General features: G+C 32.2%; 2 protein-coding genes and 2 non-coding genes across 4 annotated transcripts; 2 read left to right on the plus strand and 2 right to left on the minus strand.

The window, feature by feature from the left end:
• Positions 1 to 792: 792 nt before the first annotated feature.
• Positions 793 to 6,209, plus strand: LOC11415633 (RNA-directed DNA methylation 4). Its single transcript, XM_003628605.4, has 10 exons — positions 793 to 954; positions 1,032 to 1,121; positions 1,775 to 1,863; positions 1,951 to 2,025; positions 2,233 to 2,274; positions 3,399 to 3,550; positions 4,980 to 5,095; positions 5,326 to 5,401; positions 5,481 to 5,551; positions 5,635 to 6,209. The coding sequence occupies exons 1-10, from the start codon at positions 858 to 860 to the stop codon at positions 5,895 to 5,897; spliced, it is 1,071 nt and encodes a 356-aa protein (XP_003628653.1). The 5' UTR covers positions 793 to 857; the 3' UTR covers positions 5,898 to 6,209.
• Positions 6,210 to 17,804: 11,595 nt separating this feature from the next.
• On the minus strand, positions 17,805 to 21,142 carry LOC11410002 (cyclin-D1-1). Its single transcript, XM_003628608.4, has 6 exons — positions 20,706 to 21,142; positions 20,516 to 20,602; positions 19,716 to 19,814; positions 19,388 to 19,589; positions 19,144 to 19,274; positions 17,805 to 19,008 (listed from the first exon to the last, which is right to left on the minus strand). Exons 1-6 carry the CDS (start codon positions 21,012 to 21,014, stop codon positions 18,769 to 18,771), a joined length of 1,068 nt encoding a protein of 355 aa, XP_003628656.1. The 5' UTR covers positions 21,015 to 21,142; the 3' UTR covers positions 17,805 to 18,768.
• A 3,896-nt stretch (positions 21,143 to 25,038) lies between these two features.
• Positions 25,039 to 25,112, minus strand: TRNAV-AAC (transfer RNA valine (anticodon AAC)). Its single transcript has one exon. It is a non-coding gene; the product is annotated as a tRNA-Val (tRNA).
• Positions 25,113 to 26,364: 1,252 nt separating this feature from the next.
• On the plus strand, positions 26,365 to 26,438 carry TRNAN-GUU (transfer RNA asparagine (anticodon GUU)). Its single transcript has one exon. It is a non-coding gene; the product is annotated as a tRNA-Asn (tRNA).
• Positions 26,439 to 27,179: the final 741 nt, after the last annotated feature.

The following is a 27,179-nucleotide window of genomic DNA, read 5'->3' on the forward strand; positions in this document are numbered from 1 at the left end:
CCACAAACATGTGATATGCGCTTTCGTCCTATGACCAAAACCCCACTCGAACAAAGGCCTGAAGTATGTGGAATAATATCATGATGAATCATCTTATCTTTCGTCGGTAATCGATTTAGCAACAATCGTCACACAAGCAATGTGACCTTCAGCGACGTTGTTTTATTCCAAACAATGTCATAATATACTAACCTATCAACCTGCACCGTAGAGGAAAGCAAATGATAGGCTTCCTGGATGGAGTACCCTTTGCGTGGATCATGACTCCAATCTTATTTGTGTTTCACATCATCATAAAAAAAAATATGTCAGACAACAAAATATTGCACTCACAAATGTGCTCCTCCTCCTATGCCAACAGCCTCCGCTGCGACATCCACCCATCTTCCCCTCACCCCAATCTAATATACACATCTCAATCAATGTCAAATTCTAACAAATTGGTTCTCTACTAAATCATACAACCGTCTAAACCTGTCAATCAACACATCTCACTCTAACCATTGATCCGACCATACTAGAAATGATTTGGAGTTGTAATCATTGTTTTTCTTCAATCGATATAGATTTTTTTTTCTTCATCTAGTTAGTGTTGATTTTGTTAATAGAAGTGTTCTGATTGCAACATAGTAGGTCGAACAATATTGGACAGAGATATGTCTCGAAACAATATTTGTTAGTTAAAAAGTTGACATTACGGATGCGGGTTATTGTGTATTTTAAATTTATTTTTTATAAAATAAATATAGTAGACATGTGGATTGATATGGGTTGTAGGATTCATCTAAGGGATGAGATTGAGCCAAAGTTATGTAATGTTGGTGCTCTAAAGTCACCACCAATTCCGGAGTTGTGGCATGGCCGAAAGTTGTTCCGCTCCGTCTCCGGCTCCGGCGAAGCCTGTTGTGGTTAGGGTGAAACGAAAACCCTTTCATTCTCCACTCGATGCTTTCTGTAAGTTACATAATAACTCTCCTTTCTTCTTCTTCTTCTTCTTCTTCATTTCTCATTCTCATTCTTCTGTTTTTTAGGGTTGGAAATCAATGAAAGGCCATTCAAGCGCCCTCTCTTGGATTTCGGAAACCTATCCATCTCTCAGTCTCAATCTTCTTCTCAAAACGGTATGTTCGTATCTCTATCCTTGTTTCTTCTGTTCATTATTTGTGTTTTCTGAGACTTATTAAAAGACAGAGTTTCTGATTACTCGGTGCATACATAAAGCATCATAGCACGGGTCTATAGTTTTTATGATATTGTAATTATGAAGCACAAATACTCTTTGGATTAAGCGTGTCCATCCGTGTCCAACACAACATGACACTGACTGACACAGATGGTTACATTGACTCATGTGATTTTCTCAACAACACACACTATGACATTGACACATATGATTACACTGAATAATATGATTTTCTCAAATTAATTATTGGCAGTGTCAGCTCGTCACTGCTGTGACCGGTGTCCGTCTCCGTCTCCAGTTCAATTGCTATAAGATTTGATCTTTTATTTAATTACTTTTTTTCATGTTGTGAATTTCTTTTGACAATTAACATTTATATGCATTTGCAATTTGCAAATGCATAAATAACTGTCACATATAAGGAGAGTGCCTTTAAATGATCTTGCTAGAACTGAGTGGATTTGTCAGTTGTGACTGAATGAAGAGCTGAAAACCGTCGGATTTGTTTTTTTTTTTATTTTTTTTTTCTTCTGCATGCGTGTTCAATATTTATGCCTGACTAACGATATAATTTTCTCCCTTCCTTTTCAGTGGAAATTCATAACAAGAAGGTTTTGGTGCAACATGTGGAGACAATAAGCAGCTCTGATGTCACTTTAGATATTGTCCAATCATTCGTGGTTAGTATCCCATCTCTTCAATTTCATCTAGATGTTGTAGTACAATTCTTTCTCCATATGTTTATTCATTCATTGATTGTTTTTAAGGAACCTGGTTCTAGAAGTGCTTCCGAATCTAAGCCAAATGTTGTGGAAAGGAAAAACTTCTTCAAAAAAGTTAAAGTAAGTCCTTTCTTTTTTGTTGGCTTCTCTCTCTCCCCCCTCCCCCTCCTTCTGCATGTGCACAGACGCTGTGTGCAATGCAGAGATGTGTGCTTAATGCATGCTCGAAGCCCTGAATTTGTCCTCTTCTCAATTGTTTTATTGCAAACATGTTTCTTATTTACAATTGTGTTGTCTTTCATCATTTCCTGTTTTTGATGTCCACAGAAGCAAGATCAGCTATTGGTTAAAGCTAAACAAGAAAAACAGGTTTGCTACATGCCCTTATTTATTTCTTCTATTTATAGTTTGGAAACTTATTAATACCCTTTCTTACGAGATGACAATACATATAATTAGAAATTGTGTTGAAATCTCTTATGTGTACTTTCACACATGCTGTTGCATCTTTCTTATATCCCTTTAAACTACTTTCAAATAACAGTCCACTTACTGAAATTTTGTCTGATGCTATGATTGGTTTTGGAATTGGTTGAATTTTTCTGTTGTTTTTGTAGTTGTTCTACAGAATTTACATTTCATTTGATTTTCCTAGTTATTTTAAATGAAGTTTACCTTGATCTGAAATTAGTTGTTCTATAAAGAATTGATTTACAAAATAGTTTCCAAAAACTATAAAGCAAAACACAATCAAACAAGCCCATAGTATCTAAGATGATAAGATTAGAGAAGCCAAACTTTCAAACTCATTTATATGTGACTTGGTAGAATTCTGTTTATGGTAGCTGTAGATTTTGGAATACATCACAATAGTACTCCCTCCGTTTCATTATAAATGTCACATTTGCAAAAAATATTTATCCCAAAATGAGTTTCATTCTCAGTTGTCAATGTAATATTAATTACCTTTTTATTAATTGAACCCTCTAATTAATACTCGGTGCCTCGTTCCCAAGTCATTATCCTCCATTTTGCATTTATGATAATAATGAATACACCGATGCTTAAAAAGGTTAATTTCATCAAATTGTTTTCTTTCTTTAATTTTTAACTTCTTAATAGTGGAAGAACCTAGTCTATTTAACTATGGTCTAGCCATAGGTTAGCACACCACCTATGTAACTGATTTAACTGACTAACTCACAACAGTCAGTCACTGCCAAGGTGTAATTGGCAATAGCCAGTCATAGGATACATCTCTATAAATCAATAATTCCACATTGTAAAGTGTAATCACAATTCATAATCAAAGGAATTCAGTTTAGAAACTCAACAATTCTCTCTAGATTCTTTCTATGAACTTAGTTACTCTATAATTCTAAAATCGTATTTTGTGAAATAAGCTAGTACGGTGCTCTTAATGAGGCATAGGAACTAAATTTCTATAATAAGTTCTCTTGCAGCAAAGTTTTAAGTCTCATTCTTTCTTGCAGTTTTCAGCTAAAGATGCTCGTTTTGAACAAATATGGAAGAGCAGGAAAGTAAACAAGGCGACAGCTGATGAAAATGTGTTGCAAGAAATATGCCAGTTTTATGACATTGTTCGTGTTGATTCTGAAGAAAACATCAAGGAGGTGCAACAGGAGTAAGTATTTTCATCAAAGTTTGTTTGTTATCTTTATACATGGACAACACCATGATTATTAGCAACAAGAGTAAGTATATATATAGTAAATAATAATAACAAAACAAAGTCATGATATCTTTTTTCTTAATTATTGAAGATATTTTCATTAATTCAAATCTTAAATAAATAACCCTTTTTTCATCAATCCTTCAAGCTCACACACGCCCATGCAAATCCAAAAAATTAGGTCAAGTTAATTTTCTTCTCCTATCCAAACGTTCTTCACTGTCAAACATATTTCTCACAAATTTTGTGAAGAACAACAACAACAAAATGGTTGAAGCTTCTGCAGCTCACATTAATCATTATCATTCTCAACAATTTCTTCAGTGTCACTGTGGTAGCGGAAATAATGTTCTCGAGGTATGGTGACATTATCATCAAATAGGTCATTTGAGTTTACACAACAAGTAATGATGATATGTAACAACATCAACAACAATATTACTGTTGTTGTTGGTTCTCGTTTAGGTCCTTTCAGCGGAAACAAATGTGGGTTTAGGTATTTTGGAGCTTGTTCTAATGCTGCTTCTAGTTGAGTTGGGCCTAATAATCACTGTGGATCTGGATCTCTAGTTACTCTTTTTAGAAATCCCCTTAAGACCTCTAAAGACCTATCTTCAATGTCAAATCTTCATTCTCAGCCTTTTGATCTTTGCGGCCTCAAAGTATTTCAACGTGTTTCACTTCATTTCATAGCATTGTCATGTATGTATATAAATTAATTGAATATATGTATGGATAGATGATGGATTATTAATTTAAATATCTTTGTTGTACAACAAATCATGATGAAGCTAACACATTAATGGCTTGTTATTGGATAATCCATCATCTGTGTACATCCATTAATTCTATTAATTTATATATACACATGATAGTGCTATGAAATGATGCAGAACACATTGAAATACATTGAGGCAAAAAAGATCAAATCAAATGAAGAATTGGCATTGAAGAGAGGTCTTGAGAAGGTTTCTAACAAGAGAAACTCGAGATCTAGATACTGAAGTTGTTAATGACAATCAATGTGAACTTCAAAAGCTTCAGCCATTTTTGTTGTTGTTCTTCTTCACAAACATTGTGGGAAAGATGGGCTTGACAATTGAGAATGTTTTGTATATACAAGGGACATGAGAATAAATTATCTTGACCTAATTTTTTTGAATCTATATGGAGGTGCTTGGGCTTGAACTATTGATGAAAAGAGGGTTATTTATTTAAGGTTTGAATTAATGCAAATATCTTCAACAATAAATAAGGAGAGAGATCTCATGAACTATGTTATTATTTATTTACTATATAGAAATACTTGTGTTGCTATATAAATGAGGGTTATTATTTATCGTCATAGAAAATGCATGTACTTGACATATGATTACTGCAGAGATATTTCCTTGGAGGATCAAAGACTTTTGTCTAGTTTCCTCCCTTTACTAAGAGAGGTTATTCCTAATGCTGCTGCAGAGGTTGAAGCTGATATAAGTGATCATTCCAAACAAGGTTTTTTAGTGATCATTCCTCAAGTTGCAACTTATTTTTTTATTTAAATAATTGATGTATTTTCTGGGTCAATAAAGACAAACATATTTTGGAGTTATCTTTGTGCATTTTATCGATGTTATAATATTATCAATACATGCCATAAATGATTTGAAATTATTTTTTGAAAGAATATCTAAACTGTTTCTATCTACATGGTAATGGTGCATTGCCATACGTGACATATATAGAGGACTATGTTTATGACCTCTACACTGTAACGGATGAGACAATCGTTGAAGAAAATTCTTCACATTCTTATCCACTGTGAGTATTTTGTCCATACATGTTTAATCTGGTTTCTAATTCTTCTTGCTACTGACACTGTTGTGTATCGTTGACTCAGAGTTCAAGTTGATGAAGAAGATTATTTTGATGGGCCTGACAATTCAGATTATGAAACTGACGACTCAAATGGTATTTTCCTGTGCATTTTCTCATCTTTACTCTTAATGTAGATCACTATTGACGGGAAACTCATTTACACTTGTCAATTGTAGCTGAAGACAATCCAATGAATGATTATCCGGACGAGATTTCGGAAGATGAAGGTTCTGAGTGTGAATCAGAAGAAAGCAAGCATAGCGGATCTAGTAATGAATTGTCAGATGATGATGAGGATGTGGATGATGAACTTCGTCGTTTTGCTAAAGGTCTTACTTCTGATCCATTGTATGATGAGGATTTTGATGATTATGAAGGTCAAGGTGTAGGCTATGACAATGATGAGGATGGGGATGAAGATGTGGGTAATGAACATTGAAGGTGGTCTTACCGGTGAAGCTACCTGGGTATTCATAAATTCGTGCAGAAAAATGTTTTTCCTTTCCCATGTTTAGCATCGCGTAATTAGTTAACTTGAACGAGTATTTTTGAGGCAACTAGGCTCGAATCTAATATAATAGGTATTCACAAAAATCACCTTCATTTTTTTCTTCTTCAAAGTGTGGATATGATAGATATTCTGGGTTCCTAACAGGATATTACTGAGTAAAAAAACCTAGGATATTACTCCCTCCAATCTCATCGTATATTAAAAACAGGTTAAAATGTTAAATATTGTTATTATATTCAATTAATTTTCATTTATTATTCACACTAGTGTAGATACCCGGCATTGCCCGGGTTAGTGCCTAAATAAGACCGTCTCATACATGTAGATATAGATACAGATGCATTATCACTGTCCACGTGCAAGCATACTGTAGTTTAGTTTAAGTGTATCTACCCACGTGGAAACACACCTTGAGTGGCTAGTAGCTTGTATTTTATAGGTGGAAGTACCAGAATAAGTGATGATCTATATATAGATAGAGATCGAAATAAAACATCAAATCTTACTCTACTTTCTAAAAATCATTTGCATACCACACCTCAATTAACATCAGCTTATACGTTAAAGAAGCAAGAACATGGATAACACCTCAAACTCGCAAACATCTGAACATAAAGAGGTTAAAGGTGTAATTGATCATGACGACCCAGAAACAGTTTTGGAAACCAATAGTAAGACAAAGGAGGAATGCAGGTGTAAAGGCAAAGAGGATCAAAATCAAAAGACAAAAGGCCTGCCTCACCAACAAGTTCCACAATCTGAAGATTTCGAAAATTGCTTTTCTGACTTCAAGAAGTTCCTAATAGCACATGGAGATGTTTAAAATACATCAAGCGGTAGTTAACTACTGCTGACTTATAACTAGAAAACCGATGGAATACTGCTGAGTTTTTGGTCATTTTTATGTATTTTTAGGAAATAATAGATGTCAAAAAAGCAAGCTTCGAAGATTTCTCAGTCGAAGCATTGGACAAAGAGTTTCTATCCATAGAAGCCTAAATAGTCCTTTTGACTTTTTCTCAAGTAGTACTTCGAAATTAAGCACTTAATCATTTTAAGGTTCTCTAAATAATTAGCATATAATTGGCTGTCTTAATGATAGGAATTAACTGCTTGTTATTGACATATCCCAGTTGTTTACTTTGTCTCTATCTACGAAGTCCTATTAATACTACATACGAAATTATTACCTGTTTTTATCATTATTTGGTAAGCTTCTAAGAAAGAAAAAGTTACGAATAAAATTAAGTTTATTTAAATATACCTTTTACTTATCCCATTTACAATATAATTCATTTAAGTAAGATATCCAAATTTGAGCTTTTTAAATGGAAAAATAATACTAATACCTAGCAGAAGTTAGTCATCAACAAAATGGGTGGATATCTTCGCCAATAATACGATCAACAAAAATTATTCCTCATTTAACCATAAAAACCAAAACAAAAAAAAATCCTCATTTTCTACATAGCTAATGAAACAGATTGTGTCGCAAGGAATGTAATATAAATCAACAACTCACATGAGCCATATGATTTAGGGATGGACAATTTTTTTTTATAAGGAATGTTACATAACAAAATATTGCACTCCCCAATGTGCTCCTCCTCCCTATGCCAACGGCCTCCGCTACGACATCCACACATCTTCCTCTCACCCCAATCTAATGACACATTTTAGCTAACGTCACATTTTAACAAATTAGTTCTCTGCTAAATAATTATACAATCGTCTATCTGATGTTGGTATTCATAAATTCGTGCAAAAAAATATTTTTCCTTTTTTGGTATTTAGCTGACATTGTTTAGCATCGCGTAGTTTGTTGACTTGAACGAGTAATGGCTATTCACAAAAATCATTTTCATTTTCATTTTTTTCTTGTTCTTCTTCAAAGTGTGGATATGATAGGATGTTCTGGGTTCCTAACAGGATATTGCTTAGTTAAAATGTTACTTCCTCCAATCTCGTATATAAAAAAAAAGGTTAAAATGTTAAATATCATTTTTATATTATTCACACTAATGTAGATACCCAGCGTTGCACGGGTTTATATACATCTCGTGTTGTGCCCAAATAAGACCGGCTCATACATATAGATATATGGACACAGATGCATTATCACTGTCCACGTGCAAGCATACTGTAGTTTAGTTTAAGTGTAACTACCCACGTGGAAACACACCTTGGGTAGCTGGTATTTTATAGATGGAAGTACCCAGAATAAGTGATAATATATATATATATATATATATATAGAGAGAGAGAGATCGAAATATAACATCAAATCTTTCTATCTAAAAATCATTTGCATACCACACAACAATCAAATTCAGCTGATACGTTAAAGAAAGAAGAACATGGATAACACCTCAAACTCACAAACATCTGAACATAAAGAGGTTAAAGGTGTAATTGATGATGATGACCCAGAAACAGTTGTGGACACCAACAGTAAGACAAAGGAAGGGTGCAAGTGGAAAGGTGAAGAAGAGGATCAAAATCAAAAGATAAAAGGCATGCCTCACCAACAAGTTCCACAACCTCAAGATTTCTCAGCTGAAGCATTGGACAAAGAGCTTCCACCCACTGAAGCCTAAATTAGTAGTCCTTTTGGCTTTTTCTTAAGTAGTACTTCCAAATTAAGAAATAATACCCAACAGAAGTAAGTCATCAACAAAATGAGTGGATATATTACACCAATAATACAATTAACAAAAACTATTCCTCATTTAACCGTAAAAAATAAGAAAAAAAAATCCTCATTTTCTACTTGGCTATTGTCACGGATTGTGTCACAAGGAATGTAATATAATCACATGAGCCATATGATTTAGGGATGGACAAATTTTTATAAGAAAAAGGTATTTTCAGAAGTATAAGCTAGGAGTACTAAACCCAAATACAAATCAAGTACAGTACACGTTATAAACTCTCAACTCTCAAGGCACCCAATTGGACAATCGCACTAAATAATCACTTATCGGCTCTACCAACAATTGAGTGCAACTTGAACAAACACTTTTCTTTGCCACACTGGAAAATTACTTTATTCCTCATTATTCACATACTCCACCCAAACTGGAATCATATTAAAATATCTGCTTGAATTTTATTTAGAAAATTGCTTTTTAGCTTCCATTTTTCCTCTAAGCCACTTCGAAAATACTCTCAATTCAACAATAGTTAACTGCCGTTAGCTGTACCAAAAAATGAAAAGCAATACTGCTGCATCCAAGAAAAGAAAAAGGACACTTTTAATTAGAAAATTAATAACTTGCATTATATGAAATTTGGGTACGTAATCTTTCACTTCCGACCAAAAAGAAACATGAAAGGGAATGTTGCAGTTGAACATGACAAAATGTGATTCTTGCTTTGTTTTCCTTTAACAATATAATTAGCCATAAATATGGATATTAAACCAATTTATTAAGAATCCCAATGAAAATAGTAGTGCGACCTTTTATTTAAGCTTCCAAAGTTACAAACTCGAGGTGTATCCTACTACTATAAAGTAATGTGAATAGTGTGCTGTACTTGACAAAATTTAAAACCATGCAAGAACACATAACTTTTGGTTAAGTACTATTTTAATCATAATTAGCTTCATATTAAAACGAGTTTTCTTTAGCTAAATTGTAAAGTAGGGAGTGGTGGCCGCAACACAACACGATTGAAATGTGATGGTTTGGTCCACAAGTCTTAGGTATGTACAGGGCCGTCTTAACAAATTCATAGGCCCGGTTTTAATTTTATAAGGGATGCAAAAAAAAAAAAAAATCTGGGCCCCAAAAAAATAAATAAGTCATTTAAAAAAAATATATATTAAAAATCACACTTTGGTGGGTCTTGAACACATGACCTCACACTCAACAAAAAGTGACCATGCCACTAAAGCAAGCTGTACAGATTGAATTAATTTGCTTTTAATAGATATATAACCATTATTTTCATGGCTTACATATAAAAAAAAATATTTTGGGCCCCAAAAAATTGGAGGCCCGGTGTCGTCGCCCAGCCTCGACGGGCTATGGGCCGGCCCTGGGTATGTATGTGAACAAAATTAATATATACCAATACACGTTATAAAATAACTCTCTTTTCAATCTTGTTTTTTATTTGTCCATTTTTAATGATCGTATGATTTTTGTAGTCTAAATTGCAAATATAACCGTAATATATAAGTTTAAGAGAATGTTTATTTTAACTTTTAGTTAACTTTGTCAATAAATTTTTACAATTACAAGTATAAAAATTTACACATGCTTTTAAATATTTTTCGTATTTCTGAACAACCTTTCGGCTAAACAGGCTCCCTTCTTCTATATGCAGTCGATTTCTATCATTTCTTGAAAGTTTGCTGTATATATGTCTACACATGCATGCACCACAAAGTAAAACTTTTACTTTAATACCGGTTAATATCTTTTCAGCCTTAAAGTAATATCTTTATATCCATTTTAATCTTAACTTTACCCACACTTTATATACTTTGATGCATCCAAACCAAGTTTTACCCTAAATTTTTTGTAGGAAGGTAGTTCAACTATGAGAACAAGCTAACTAATATTTAATTGAGTTTTAAGATGGTAAAAAAAGAGCCAATGCTTTAAGACAGAGATGTTATCTTAAAATATAGAGTATGTACACTAAACCAATATGGTACATGAGGAGTTGCTAACATAATCATTCGACCCAAAAAAATCCGTTTTCAACTTTTAAAGTTGTTTAGTTGAGAGGTAGTCCAACCCTATATATAAAAAAAAAAAAAAAAAAAAAAAAAAAAAAAAAAACAGATGTCCCTCTAAACATTCAATGAATAATCTCATAAATGGGTCAAAATATACTTAGTTGTTCGATACCTTAGAACGTCTACCGAAGTCGAAAAACCAAATTACAGCTAGTAGAAAAAAAAACTTTTACACTACAAAAAATTATTATATAGCGTACAATTGGATATAATGTAAAATGGTTATTAATGTCACTTTAAACGATATAATTTCTCTCATCCCTGTAATTATTTTTTTATATAAAAATTGTAATGGGTGATCTCATTTGATGTAGAAGATTGTGGTGGGGTTTATGGTGGCTATAGGGTATTGATAATTGAAGAAACGACTCTTTTGTCTCCATAATGTGACTATATACTATATGGATAGGTCCATGGTCCATATAGTTTGCACTATCACAAAGCTTTAATAAAGAACATCACGACATCCACACTAGCTAGCAAACTAGACGCTCCTCCTCGAGACAAGTTTATATATCTAACCCCATAACTCTCTTTTTATATCCAAAGAAATGAAATGCGTGTCGACTATTAGAAAGGCTTTCAGTTAGAAAATGAATATTTGAATTCCTTTATAAGGGTCTACAATCCACATTGTCTAGGGGTACACAACAAATGTTAATGTTAAATCCATTGTGTGCATGCGAAAGCTTGATAATTATGAGTGCCATGACAAACCCTTAATTTAATTAGGAAGAATCAACGTGATCATTTGGTTGGGATTTTTTTATTTTTTTGTTCGAATTTCAGACTTTGCGTATACTATGAATTGTTTATATCAACCGAGCTAAGCTCACGAGGGTATTTGGTTGAGATTTGTACGCAGAGATTCATCATTAAGAAAAAGAAATCGATAATCAAATAAATATTATTTACAAATACAAAGAGCACTCTAATCCAACATACAAAAAACAATCGCATCACAAAATAAAAATATTAGTATTTCGCAACAACTAAATTGACAACAAATGTTTTTTTTTTTTTTTTTTTTTTTGTGTTATTCCACTTTCATTGTATAAGTACACAAAATTCACTGCATTTGACAATAGTAGTTAATCCTCTTTTATTTTATTAAAATAATAATAATAAAAAATAATTATTTTTTTCAAATTGCTCTTTCATAGGAACGTGTTTGTATGAGAATAAAAAGGTTATTAAAAAAAATATATAAATTGATTGATAAGTAATTTATAAGTAATAATATTAATATAGTAGAATTAATTAAAATTGCTTATATTTTAGATTATCAAACATAATTATTTCCTACTTATATTCGAGGTGGGAAGAAGTATTTTTCTTTTATATAAGAAAAAAAAAACTGTTGCAATTTTAGCTTGAAGAAGATATATATTCAAGAATACATGTGACAAAAAGAATCTATGTGTAAAAGTATACTCATTATCTCGAGGTTAGTTACTAATTTTAAACATCAAATATTAGTGTCTGAATAGTTGTTAGTGCAGTAGAAAGGGGTAAAACTACTATACTCTCTTGGCATGCCCCTTTTGGATGTTTGAGGGAGACTACTGATGGCTAAATGAATGGATGGATTTGATTCTTGAATTAATTGGTAATTTAAAATGGATGAATGTCCAATCCGTACATAAATTTTATAATTCTAATAGTAAAAAATAATAAATCATTTAGCTATTATATTAATTGAAGTATTATATTTAAATTAATTTTTATATTGAAAAACTTAATTAAAGATAAGAGTGGTTGGTGGTGAAAGTCATAGCAGTGGCCTGCGGCAGCTCGTGGTGGTCTAAGTGGTGCGGATAGGCTGCTATTGGTTATTGCATCTACTTATTTTCATTTTTTTATTTAATTATATAATTAGTATAATAGCTTCATTATTTTATATATAATTAATCTATTAGTATTATAAATAAAAAAGATTAAAAAAAAGCAATCCATTGGATTTCATTAAAAAAATATTCAATGATCGATATTTAAAAAAAAAAAAAAAAAAAAAAAGGTGGATCACTAACCACCCTTAATGTTAAATATGGATAGATTGGAATATCTATTATGTTAATTATTTTTATTTTATTGTGGATCGATTTGATGGAAGAAGGACAATTGGATTAAACTGCTCTTTCGAAGCGACCGTTATAATGAAAATTTTAATTGGTGGGCAAAGCCAACTAGGGCTCAATTTAATTTTATCCCAAGTGATTATAAAGATGTGTGATCTTCTTATCTCTTTTGGTTATTTTGAGTTTGATATATTTGAACTAAGGAAATAACAAGGAATACAAGTGTGATTTCAAGCATTTGAAACAAATGTTTAAACAAGAGCTTGTTTCATATTGGATTAATGGATGATATATTAAACGAATCACATTCATCAAATCATACGTGCAAATGTATGGAGACAATGAGTGCATCAAGGACTTGAGAGTAGTGCTATCTCTTGTATTCAGCGTCAAATAATTAATCAAAAACCATATAAGAGAATTCACCATCATTTTCACTTTTGAACCTTTAAACCTTCAAGGGGCCAGCCTTAATAGAACTTTTAGCAGCCACACCATGAGAATATGGTTCATTTTTACAACCAAATGATTTAATTTTTAATGTGTCTGCTCCTCATCCTTGTCATATGACCACCAAAAGTTGAAAATTCCAAATTCATGACAAAAAGAGAGGATAAAGAGCAAGATTCTACATCTTATAGAAAGACCCTCAGAGCCCTACCATTTATTGAGAGGGGAAAAGTATAGTTATCTTTTTGGTTATAAACTTAGGATTCCTCACTCATCTCACTTTTAGGTCCCTTTTTATTTTTATTTTTTTTAGTAAATAGGTAATTATCCTTCTGAAATTGTAAGTTTCATCAATTATCCCCTCTGAAATTAACAAAACTTCAATTACCCCTTTGAAATTTCACAACGTTAATCAATTTACCCCCTCCGTCAAATTTTTCTGTTAGTGAACATGACGTTTTGCAAATATCCCCTGAAGTTTTGCACTTAAGTACAAAATGCCCCCAAACTTAAAAATTTATATTATTTTTTTCTTAAAGACATACAATTAACGATTAAATATTAAAGCTAACTATTAATTTTGGAGTTTGGAAAAACTACATGCATATATACATCAAAATAGGGAAAAATGTGTATTTTTAAAGTGACAATAATGGTTATTTCTAATAAACAAATTATTATTTTTAGGGGTTTATAGACAAATTAATAATCAGTTTTAAATTTATATTTTCTCCTTCACCATCTTAGTCTTTTAACTCATCCAACTCCTTCAACAATTTGCTCAAACCATTTAAACTACACAACCCCCAATATTTTCATATGATTTGTTCTTGTTTACACACTTTATAGAAAACTTCATTCTAACTTCTTGTTTGTGCTTCAGGCAAGGACAATCATTCATCGTATACAATCTAGCTCACACCACAATACTATCAGACCGACATATCATATATAGCATATTAAGTAATATTCATGTAAAAAAGACACAAATCATCAGCAAATGAAATATGTGATCGGTATGTATAGAGGAACACTTATTGAGAAATGTCAAACACTTAGACATATATTTCTTTACCTTTGAAATTAATCCACAATTCATCCCATTATTGTCACTTTAAAAAATACACATTTTTCCCCATTTTGAAGCCTATTTTGATGTATATATGCATGTAGTTTTCCCAAATTCCAAAATTAATAGTTAGTTTTAATATTTAACTATTAATTGTTTGTTTTTAAGAAAAAATAATATAAATTTTTAAGTTTGTGGGACATTTTACACATAAGTGCAAAACTTCAGGGGGAGTATTTGCAAAACGTCATGTTCACTAACAGAAAAATTTGACGGAGGGGGTAAATTGATTAACGTTGTGAAATTTCAAAGGGTAATTGAAATTTTGTTAATTTCAAAGAGATAATTGACGAAACTTACAATTTCAATTAGGTAATTGTCTATTTTCTCGATATAACGAACTTCGTGGGCAAGCTTATTTCTTTAATGCAAGATAAGGAATCAAGATATGTAAAGGAACCTTCGTGTAATATTAGTACACACATTTATAAGACAAAAATAAAAGGAAGCTTAGTGCCTAATTGGTCCCCATTGCTAATATTGGTCACATGACATCCTCTCCAATAAGGACTACAAAATGCTTTTTACTGATAATAAGATTAGTCTTTTTTTCATTAAGAAGATTAGTCCTATAACGAGTTCAAAATATCTAAGTTGTGGAGATAACTTAAAACGTTTAATGAAGGTCAAAAACCTAATTTAAGTAAAAAGCTGCCAATTGGTGACCATAATTACCATGGTCATTCATTTCCACACATGCCATAATAATAAGTAAATTTTTTTTAAAAAAAATTAATAACAAGTAAATTAATCCCTCCGTTTTAAAATGAGTGTCATTTTAATTAAAAAAATTATTTTAAAATAAATATCACTTCCACTTTTCAATATAAAATTATTATTTTACTTCCAATTGTACTCTAATTAATTAAGTGCACATAAAATCAATTGGTAAATAAGAATTGTTTTGTAACATTGTCATGTCTTTTAACATCATTATTACATTTCTTAATTTATGGATAAAAATCTTAAACAACATTCATTTTAAAACGAAGATGAAGGTATGATAAAGTCATGATCACATTGCCCAAACTCCCATGTAAAGTATTTGGCCCTCATGATCTGGAGGATATTAGTGGGAGCCAAATGGTATGATAAAATCCAAATTCTCATAGTTCTCTCACTTTATGTGACCAATGAAATGGTTTCACGTCTGGCCTCGTGCCCCAGTTTGCGGATTTGGTAAAAACCATTCATATCATATCAGGGAAAAAAAAAACAAAAAACTCTTTCCTAAAAAAACATATATCCAGAAAAATCATCAACAGTCTTTTTATTTCAGAAATGTCCACAACATTGATCAATAAATAATAAAGAAACGTTGTGTTAAAATATAGTGAATTCAATTCAAAGTTGGTTGTTGATAGTTTTCACTTTTAAAAAAATGATGGCACAAAATTTGTCACTATCAATCAAAATTAAAGAAAATTATTTTTATCTCATTATAGAAACTTCTATGTTGAATTTGTTAAGAGACAAGTAAATATCTCGTTATAGAAACTTCCATGTTGAGTTTGTCTACGGACAAGTGAATTATGTTGTTCATATTCTTGTAAATGCGACAATAACTCGAGCTGGTTTTTAAATTTTGGATGATATACCACATTTTATTAAACTCAATATTTTTTTGTGACGAAATTGAACTCAATATTATTATTAATGAAAGGGTAGCACTAAGCAAGAGGCCAGTCTTATGTTTATGATAATCAAATTTATAATAATCGTATTATTGTCGTTCCGTCCCAGTGTTTGTCCTAATATCTGTCCTATTAGTCTAATAATTCAAAAGCATGCTTTTGATGATATAGTTTGTCTCACATGAATCCCTAAATCAAGTTAAAATTATAATTTGTTAATGTGCAGATGTGACGACCAATCCATTGCAATTGTTTGATCTGCGTAATTAACCTACTCAGTTTAATTATTTTTTGTGGGGTGGTGGGTTATTTGATTGATTAGCTCCTAATTAAAATTTCAATGGACCCAAAACAAGAGCGTCGGTATAATAAGAGTGCAATATATATACTTGTAGTTTAGTCAAAAAAATTAATTGATTGATTGAACCAGCAGCAACTAACTTTTATTAATTGGCGTTTCTCTTAAAATGGAGAAAGGCACTAAGACACGTTGAGTTGGGGGATCCACATTTGGGCATGCTCTCAAACCTGTTAGTATAGTCAGTGTGGGAAATGATCATCCTCTTCTCGATTTGTTTGATGCATTTATTGATCTGAATCGTCTGATCTCAATTTAACGGTGTAAGTATGTTTTTAAAATATAGGGATTAGAGGTCCAAAAATCATGTGAATAATTCTCTTCACTATCGTCCATTAAAGCAGGGACAAACATATATAATGTGATGAACATAGGGCTAAGAGTCTACACTACAGTGTATGGATTATGTGATGGATGTTTTAGCAAAACATGTGGTTTATTTACATTTACAAATGGTTGTCATGCAAACGTAAGGGTGATAATTATGATTGCATAAGAAATGACAACATGCATTGTTACTTTTTCTACAAAGACGCTCTTACAATAATGAAAAGAAAAGCCATGGTGGAACGTGTTAGTGTTACTGCATGCATAAATTATATACCTTGTGTCGGGGAAATGGGGCTAAATAACAAGCTCTGTTATTCTGTACTTAAAGTAACCTTTATGTTATTTGTGCTTTTCATGCTTTTGCTCTTCTAACTTTAACTTGTTGTATTGGTTATGGTTGTTAACAGAGTCTTCTTCATATTTGCGTAAAAGCCAGCTCTTTAGGTTGTTGCTACCTATGAAAACCAGATATGGATACAGACATCGGACACGATATGGACACCGATACGCCTACATCACTAATAGTTTGAGAAAATCACATAATTCAATATAATTAAAAGTGTCGGTGTTGGACACAATACGTGTCCAACACCAAAACACACATAATTCAAGAAGTGTCTGTGCTTCATAGTTTGCTACCTATCATCCACTTCATTATGAATCACTTGTAAAACTAAAAGTAATATCTGATTTTCTAAGAAAAAGTGTTTGTGGCATGGTAAATAATCCACGTATGAAGATCTAAAATTTTTACAAAGCATGAGAGATCTACATAGATATCCAAGTGGGACCAAATAGTCAATTTTCTACAGAAATTTGCCTCACTAGATTCCATAAAGGGTCTTATACTTTCTTTTCATTTAGTAATAAGAACAAATGGCAAACCTACAAAGTACTAAATTCAGAATCATGTGCAGAAGCTAGCAACACAGATTTTCAGTGGAATGCAAGTTCATAAGATAAGTGGAAGAAATAATTCAAATTGTACATTTTAGACGCTTATGGATGTAGTATCGTATCATAAACAGAACTTCCAAATTACTTTGGGGTCACTGAGCCCATGAATCACATGACTGATATTTAACAATTGGTCAATAAAAGAAATGTGAAAAATCATAAATGCATTGAATTCCATAATGATATTATTATTGAATTCAAATCAATACACAGCACAGAGGAGAAGGCCCCAAAGACCTTTTCACCTCCATTTTCAAAGCCAATTAGGCCACTATGAAAAGAGAGTTCAACTCTTTTTTCAAAAACCAATAAAAAAATGTAAAAGTATAGTATAAAAAAAAACTATATACACGTGTTTCCCATCACACGCGTTGGACACCAAACATTGAAGTCCTGTATAGTTAGGCCAAACCTCATGGCCAAAAAAAGGATCAGAAAATAAACAGCTCCCAAAAACAAACAAAAAATCACACAAACACACATGATTGGTACGTGCCAAAGCCATCTTCACACGTACCATCAGAAAAGTCCATGAAATATGGCCAACTTTAACTCATTTATGTTGCTTATTATTGAGGGTATCCCTTCAAAGGAAAGTGTGTGATGTTATTGCTTGGCGCCAAGAAAAGAAACTTCACTCATAAATGTCTTTCCCATGACAAGTCAAAAACAGCTCATAACTTCAGAGTTTTCATCCCCAAAGGTCTTGATTTTGATACCTGCTCTCTGTTTTTTCTTCACTGTTTCTAGACCATTGCCCCCACCATCTTTCACCTATGATCAATGCAACCTTTGAATTCATATCCCCAACAATTACTACCACATCAAATGCTTCTCTCTCTCACCTATACATCAATAAATGTGTGTTCCAAGATCCCCTTCCTCTAGGGGATACAGTTACACCAAAAAGATAAAAATGAAAAATAACAATTAAAAAGGAGTACTACTACTAGTACTCGCCAAAACCATCAAACTCTCATACATACATACAACATATAGTCAAATTTTCATTGCAAAAACCCTCTTAAAAATGTTGAGGTTTCTAGACAACCTGGCCCACCTTATTTCCTCTTGTTCCTTTATTATTATTATTCTTGTTTGTTTCTTTTCTCTTCACTCTGAGTTTCCTTTGTCAACATCTACCCAGAAACAGCTATTTAATTTCCTCTTTTTATAAGACAACGAGAAAGAGGGTGAAGAGGAGGAAGATGGAGATGATGACGACGACGAGACAGTGGACCACCTTCTGGTCCGAGCTGTAACTCGCAACTGTGGCAACACTTTAGGGGCATTTCTTTGGTTATTGCTACTTACAATTTCTTGAATCAATTCATAGCACCCTATAATTTTTTCCTGCAATAAACAGATATATGTGCTTTGGTAAACATATAAATAATCACATGATTTTCTTTAGTTTTTTTTTCTCTCATATAGTACTCCTATAGTAATAGTAGTACTATATATTTAGTATACATATAAAATGCTTACTTTGCTTAGTCCTTCACACCATGATTCAGCATGCTCAGGATTAACAAAAGACCAATTAGGAATTTCATTAGCTGCAGAGAGTATGGCAGCTGCAGCAATGCATGATGGCCTGTAAGTAAGAAAGCTAGCATCTGCGGACAGTATTCAAACAGAAAACCCATTAACCTTGAAAACTCACAATAGAGATCATCACTTATTTTAACTACATTTTCAAGCATTGGAAGAATTAAGGGTAAAAGAATACCTTGGATATTAGATAAGATGATTTCTGTAGCACGTGAAATTATGAAGTGGGTGAAAGTTCCAGTTGAATCTAGCTTGCACGCAAAGAAACTGAGGAAACTAAGTGGGGTGATTGATCTCAGCCTCCAATCCAAAATAGTCAGAACAAGCAGCTCCATTCTAAGAATCGTCCTTGGTTGAAATATGTATTTGGCACCTTCAATCTACAGTTTATAATATCCATTACAATTTTACAAATGACTTAGTATCATCATCACTATATGCATTGACATGCCGAATAATGAACAAGGAGTTCTAATCAATAATTAATTTAAGTAATAAATTTATACCTGAAAGTCTAAGAGAGAAGGAACCAGTGGTTCCTCCATCTTTGCTGCTAAAGACAAACATGCAACAGATAAAAGTTGCAGTGGCCATCCATTTGATTCCTGTATTAACGTGGTAATGTAATTAGCATCACCATAATATAGTTGTTCAATAAATTAATAGCAGTGATCCACTAACATTATTATCCTTTTCAAACTTTATGCCATAAATACACTCACGTGACATACAACATCCATATTTGTATATATACAGTATTTTTGTAGTATAGGTACTTGTACACTTTTTTCCTTAAAAAAGTATTTGTATAAATAGATGATTTTAATTTTTATCATTATTCCTCGCAAACGTATCATAAAAAATTAAGTACATTTTCAGAAGTATCATTCATCGAATTTGTCAATGGAGTATTAAGCAATTGATATTTTTTAAGAGTAATAATACAGTATTAAATTAAATTCTTACTACCAAATTCAAAACGTGGAAGAGTGAGCATTCATCAAACAAATCAACCAGATTGAATTGAATAGAAAATGATCAAAAACCTTGGCATAATAATAGTGAATGATACCGAAGGGTCATGAGTTGAAATAATTGACATATTTAATTAATTTATTCCTTCTCATGTGCCTCATGTTTGAAGTGTCAAAAGACACATTGAGACCATCATTTTCTCGAATATGTCAAGCGTGCATTGAATACAACTAGTACCGAGAAAACAAGATGATTTATCTAATTTATTACTTGCAAGACTTTCGTTGTTGAAATCATAAATACTAGGAGTAAAAAACAAGCAAGAGCTCACCGGTAAAGGTCGAGAATCCAAAAACCGATCCATATAGTTAACGGAGAGGTACGCCGTTAACGGCTGAAATCCATAATACTCATGTACCTGTAAAATAAACAACACAGTTCGTATGAAAACTTATGCTAAACTTAATAATAAACTCATCGACGCTGTTAACTCATTTTAGCATGAAGTAGTTTGTATTTACCTTGAGAATCCATGCAATGGCTTCTTCTCTGGTGCTGGATTCGAGAGAGCGAGATTGGAATCTTGAGACGTAGTCGAAACCAGGAACAAACTTGAACTCGTGCTCGATGAAAACAGCAATCGACTCCTCCTCTTCCTCGGCAAATAATGACGACGACGGCAACTGCGATGATGATGATGAATCCAGGTCGGAGGAGCATTCCGGTAAATCTCCGGTGAGGACCTCCGACGAGTCCTCCCCGCAGAGGAGCTCGCAGTCGGAGGTGCTGGACAGTGGCATGAGAATTGCCGGCAATTGCTCTTCAATCATTGCTTTGTCATGTTGAGTCACCAGAGAGAGAGAGAGAGAAGAGAGTGAGAGAGAGAAATTTTGTAGGTTGGAAGGCTCTGCAGTTGGTTTCACTATAAATATGCGCGGTCTCTTGAAGTTTCCATTTTCAATTGTTAATAGTAATGTTTATGTTTATTTGTTAATCCAAAACTATTTGGATTAAAAAGTCCTCTTCAATCTTTTCTTTCTTTTGTGCTGTGGGCACACTGGACATATGGTTAATTCAAATGAACTGACCCCATGGTTTTAAATTTCAATGTTTTAAAAAGAATGCTAAACAAAATAAAGATACTCAATGTGGATGAAACAGACAAATCGGTTTGTCGATGGTGGTAACACTTTCCCTTAATTTCTCAATTAACCGATTAAATTACACTGAAGTGGTTTATAAACTAAATTAATTAAATATATTGACTAGCTTATAGTAATGCACTTAGTTCAAATATCTATGTTTTATTGTACCCTTGAGTGAAAAGAAAATGTTTCCTTGTACCCAAGAAAACGATAAATATATACTAGTATTGTGTAGTATTAATCAATAACAAAGATGGATCAAAGAAATAATGCATGTAACGATGAATTTCAAACATACCAACCCTAAAATTTAAGTGACGACGATATGACATGAAAATATATCTATAAATAAGAGATATTCATCATTGTACAAGTTAGTTTTGTAAGTATTGTTGAATTATGTTCCACTCAAATTTTGAGATGATATCAGAATATATATATAAAATATATTTGGTCATCCACATTCAGGTTAAACATCAAATATTCAATTCTTAATTGTGTTGGAAGTCTCAGATTAAATGAATAGTGACTTAAAAATAAGTAAAAGCATCTTTTACCTTACAAACAGGTTTTGTAAGGCTAATCAAACCCAAATTATAATACGTTAGGATTGCGGTTTTGTAAGAAAGATACTCCCTCCGTTTCAACATGAGTGTCACTTTAGGCAAAAAATTTATTTTAAAATGAATGCCACTTTACATTTCCATACAACTTTAATTTTTTTTCTTCCAACTTTATCCTCTCAAACTTTTCTCTCACACAATTTTCAATGCAACTTTAAGTTTGTTTTTGTTATAAAGTAAAGATAATTTAGTAACTGTGTTATGTCTTTAAAACGGAGGGAGTACATTTTTTTTTTTTAAGGATTGTAACAAAGATACATTGAATGTCTATACCCCTATTATCAAACAGAAACCAAGTGGGCTCACTAATTGGTGAAGTTCTTAACTTCTCCCATTGACTTATTTTTAGTGTACATAAAATCAAACGATGGAAAACTCTACCTAACCTTTAAGTATATGAAATATTATACTATCTTCTTTAGAAATAAATAGGAGCAATGCCCCCAAAAATCAGCATGGATTACGTATATGGTGTCATGTGTGCTTTGATGCTGTTCACTAGTCAGTGAGAAATGCTTATTCACCCAACATTTAATTAATTTTCATTTATTTCCTTTAGGTTTCTTGAAGTAAAGGTAAGTAATTAGGGAACTTCTACGGTACATCCACAAATTAAGGTGTATCGGTACTCCTACTTTAAAAATTCTACTTTAAAAATCTTTAAATTAACTATTATTTTTATGGAATAAAGAGCTATTTGTTGATATTTATATTTTAGAAAATGTCATTTCATAAGAAAAAAACGTCATTTGATTGTTTATAAAAATCATACTAATTTTTTTTACATTTTATTGTAAAAAATAATCAAAATTCTCTATTATGAGTACTAAAAATTCAGAAAAATTAAATTTTATTTCGTCGACGTTTTTGGTTAATAAGATTTAATTATTATAATTATAGGTGATGGAAAACAATTTTTCTCTTCAAAAAATAACACATTTAACTATTAATTTGTTGATTGGGTGTACCAATGCACTCAAATTTTTTGAGTGTACCATAGAATTTGCCAAGTAATTAAGAAGAAATAAAGGACTATAAAGAAAAAATTCTCGTGACTAATTCTGTGTTTGGTGTATAAAAATTAAGATAAAAAACTTTATGTGGCGTGTGTGTAGGGCTGTTTTCCAACCCGCACACGACTCAGTAGCCGAGGGGTGCAATGTCTGACAGATTGTGTTCTTTGTGGTAGTAATTTCGAAGATAGTATTCATGTGTTATTAGAATGTCCAGGCGCACAGCAGGCATGACGTGAAGTTTAGTTATGGGATATAATAGACATAACACTTCGAAAAAATTATAATATGGATGCTTTGATTTTTACACTTATTGATCAGCTGTCTTTAGTACAAAAAAAATTATCTGTGACAATTATGTGAAGTTTATGGAAGCGCAGGATTCTCAAATTATGGCAACAACAAATTCAAACAATATTGCAGGTTGTTGAGCGTGCAAAGCATCTTTTGGAAGAATGGCGAACAGCCAAATCATAAGGTCGCGAAGAGAAGATGCCCTGTTGACGCATCGAAGTAATAATACCGACTTCAACGTGGTTGAATGGTCGAAACTGGCTCATGGCAGGTACAAATGTAATATTGACGCCTCTTTCTCCTCTTCAACGAATATGGTGGGTATCGGTATTTGTCTTCGTGATGACATGGGCAAATTTATCAGTGCTAAAACAGATTGTTTCTCCCCTCTCTACGATGTTGCTATGGGTGAGGCCGTAGCTTTTCATACGGCGTTGAAGTGGATGGAAGATCTTCACTATGATAATGTTGACTTTGCTTTAGATTCCAAGATAGTGGTTGATCATTTTCGATCTTATGTAGAAGATGATAGTGAGCTTGGATGTATCATGCATGCTTGTAGACAGTTGTTTGACAATAGTTTTTAGAACTCTCATGTCGAGTTCAATAGGAGGCAAGCTAATGGGGTTGCTCATGAGTTAGCTAGGGTAGCCCCATCTAATGCTAGCTCTCACGATTATGATAATGTACCGTCATGTATTTCTTTTTTGATTGATAATGAAAAGCACTGAATTTCTCCCTTAAAAAAAATTGAAGGAAAAAAAATCATGACCCGAATAGTCTTTGGTAGGGTGCAAAAATTGAAGGCAAAATCGTATGTTAATGTTCTCAGCCGACAAAGGATTATGGCACAGTTTTAGTTTGAAGATTACAGGAAGGTTAGTTGATAGTACGTTATTGTTTGGCAGATAGGTACACATGGAGGGAGAGAGAGAGGGAGTGCTTAAGAAAAAGTAGAGCTAGATATGATGTGTTGAAAACTAAATTCAAAGCAATCACACATTGCCAAATCTCAAATATTTGATAAAGATGTTTCTATGTTTTGAATTGCATTGTTGGGTTGATTTGGTGAATTTAGAAAACAAATCGTCCTATTTTCATCAAATGATTGGAATCTTTTGATTAAGTGTTTTTTCTTTCTTTCTGGAATAAGGGTTTAATGTGTTTTAATTTAACATTAATTTGGTGAAAATAGTAAATTCATATTATATTATTAGATTAATTAAATCACTTTTTAGACAAGTATTAATAATGTTAGTGGTTATGTTAGTTTCAAATTCAAAATGTATTTATTTGGTTTTCCGAAATGGAATCATTTTTTTTTGTTTGTGTTGACTAACATAAAAATTTCTCTTGGGAATTTTGTTGCCCAATTGGAAAATTTAAACCTAATCCAAACACACAGCAAAGGTGGAGAATAAGAATGTGATAAGGAAAAGCTTTTAATCTTGGCTGACACATATGGAAAGTTATGACTTAAGATTGTGGCTCTTGTGGAAGCACTGAGATTTTTGTTGAAATCTCGATCCTTATAATTTGGATGTTGATTACATAGTGTGTGGAATGATTGTGCTGCCATCTTTGAAACAATTGTTGGTGGTTTTTTGTGCTTCACGTTTAGGGGTTAAGACTTGTATATGGTGATCTATAGTATAACATAATTGGCTCTTTGGGACAAAACCCGATTTGTGAAAATTAACCAGTTTGCAGCTGCATGTGAAGAAAGCGGGTCGCACCAAATACGTTGAACTCCGACCCAAAAAACAAACTTCATAAAAATGGCTTCGCCCGGGTTCGAACCGGAGACCTTCAGTGTGTTAGACTGACGTGATAACCAACTACACCACGAAACCATCGACGAAAAATTCTTGCTTTCAAACTTTATAAATTAGTTTATTTATATGACATTGCCTCAGGAGTTAATTTCTTTTCAATTTTTTTTTGGTTACTTTTCATTTGTTTTTTAAGTATTCTTTTCATCTATTGTACATCAAATTTTCTTTTCGTGATAAAAAAAAATGTTATTGTCTGAAAACTTTAATCAGTGATCTTAAGGTTATGAATGATTAAATAATATTATAGAGTGAAGAAAATAATTTTAAGACAAAATGAAGATGTGTTTGTTTTTTTATAGAGATATGGAGAAATATTTTAAAAAAATTTAAAAGGGAAATTTTTCAAAGAATGATAAATTAATGTCTATGATATTTTTTTATTTTAAGAATATTATAGCAATATAAATTAAACTTGAAAAATTCATATAAAAAAAACTCCTCTAATACAATTTCTCAGTTTCCCCATATAAGGAGAATTAGATTAAACTTGAAAAATTCATATAGAAATGTAAGTAAGTTTTTCTTTTTTTTATCAAAACATTTTACAAATAAAAAGAGGTATTTGCACAAAAACTAAAGCAGTAGAAAGATAAAGTCAAAACATAATATAAATATGAGAGAGATGTTGTCAAAAAGTGTTTGTACAAATATCATTTCTCTAAAAATAATGGAAAAATTATCATAAACATTGAGTATCTCACAATTTCATGTTTACATTTCTTTAGTTTTTGGTTACCATCATTGTTCTTTTATTTTTTTAGAAAGAAAAAAAAAAGTTTAGGCTAGTTGAGCTTCAGAAGCTCAATAGAGTTAAAACATATTCCAAAACTCAAAGAACACTAAAAAAATACTCACAAATTATCCATTAAAGAAGTCATTACGTCATCCATAATAGATAATTTCACCCTCTTTATTATGTGAGTCAATTCTCTACCAACCAAATTAACTTTCATTGTCAAAAGGGAGGTTGAGGACAAAAATGTAGGCTTGCATGATATAAACTACGTAATTAATGATCGATAAAATAGCATGGTCACGCATAAAAGAAGGTAGAAATTATGTTTTTTTTAGAGGAAGGAGGTAGATAAATTGTTTTGCAAAGTTGTTTTTTTATAGTAGTAGCAGCAGCATTTTAATAGTTCGAAATCGTCGAGAATTTCATAGGTATTTTCCGGACGTATCACCTCACAACAGTGGCCCTAAGCAATACAACTGGTTAATATTAATACAATGAAATTAACATAAAACATTTGTAAAATAACACCAACAAGCTGGAATAGCTCAGTTGGTTAGAGCGTGTGGCTGTTAACCACAAGGTCGGAGGTTCAACCCCTCCTTCTAGCGTTTTTCATTATTTATTTATTTTTTTATACAAAAAGTATGGCAATATTAGACAGACTAAAAGGAAGGTAAGAATGAACATGACACTATTGTTCAGCAACACAAATTAATCCATGAAGAAAAAACACTTGTCCCTCACCCTATATTTATAATTCATTAATATTCTCGAAATAACATCACCGGATAGTGTTTTGAATCAGATGTTGTGTTCAAAATAACCCGTCTATCTACTTTAAGCAATGTTATTCAAGATCACAAATTAATTTGCAAGATCGTACGAGTTTGCTATCCTACTCATCCCCTCCAAACTAATTCGCATACAAAATCACATTTTGAGCAAGATCGATGCATAATTGCTTATGGATCATGAAATCACACACTGCGATCTTCAGCGTGATATATCGTAACTCTTGTGTTATAGATGTCACATGTACTACTGAAATGTTAAATGATGCTTCACCTAAGCTTGATCTTTATTTAATAGTTTGATGGTATACTTAAAAATAAGAAGCACTCATGTGGCAATTCAGCTAGTTCAAGAAGTAAATATGATTCACCTTAATCTAGAGAAAGATCTAGTACACATTATGTTAGATGATAATATTGGATATGTTAGGATGCATTTGTCTATATAAACATTGTACGACTTCAGAATGAAATCAATGAAAAATATAATCGATGATTTCCTCTCTCTCTCTCTAAACCCTAGAGCTTGATCCCTACTCGTATTAGGTCGTATCATAG

Source organism: Medicago truncatula, chromosome 8 (genome assembly GCF_003473485.1).
Source record: "Medicago truncatula cultivar Jemalong A17 chromosome 8, MtrunA17r5.0-ANR, whole genome shotgun sequence".
Classification (NCBI taxonomy): Eukaryota; Viridiplantae; Streptophyta; class Magnoliopsida; order Fabales; family Fabaceae; genus Medicago; species Medicago truncatula.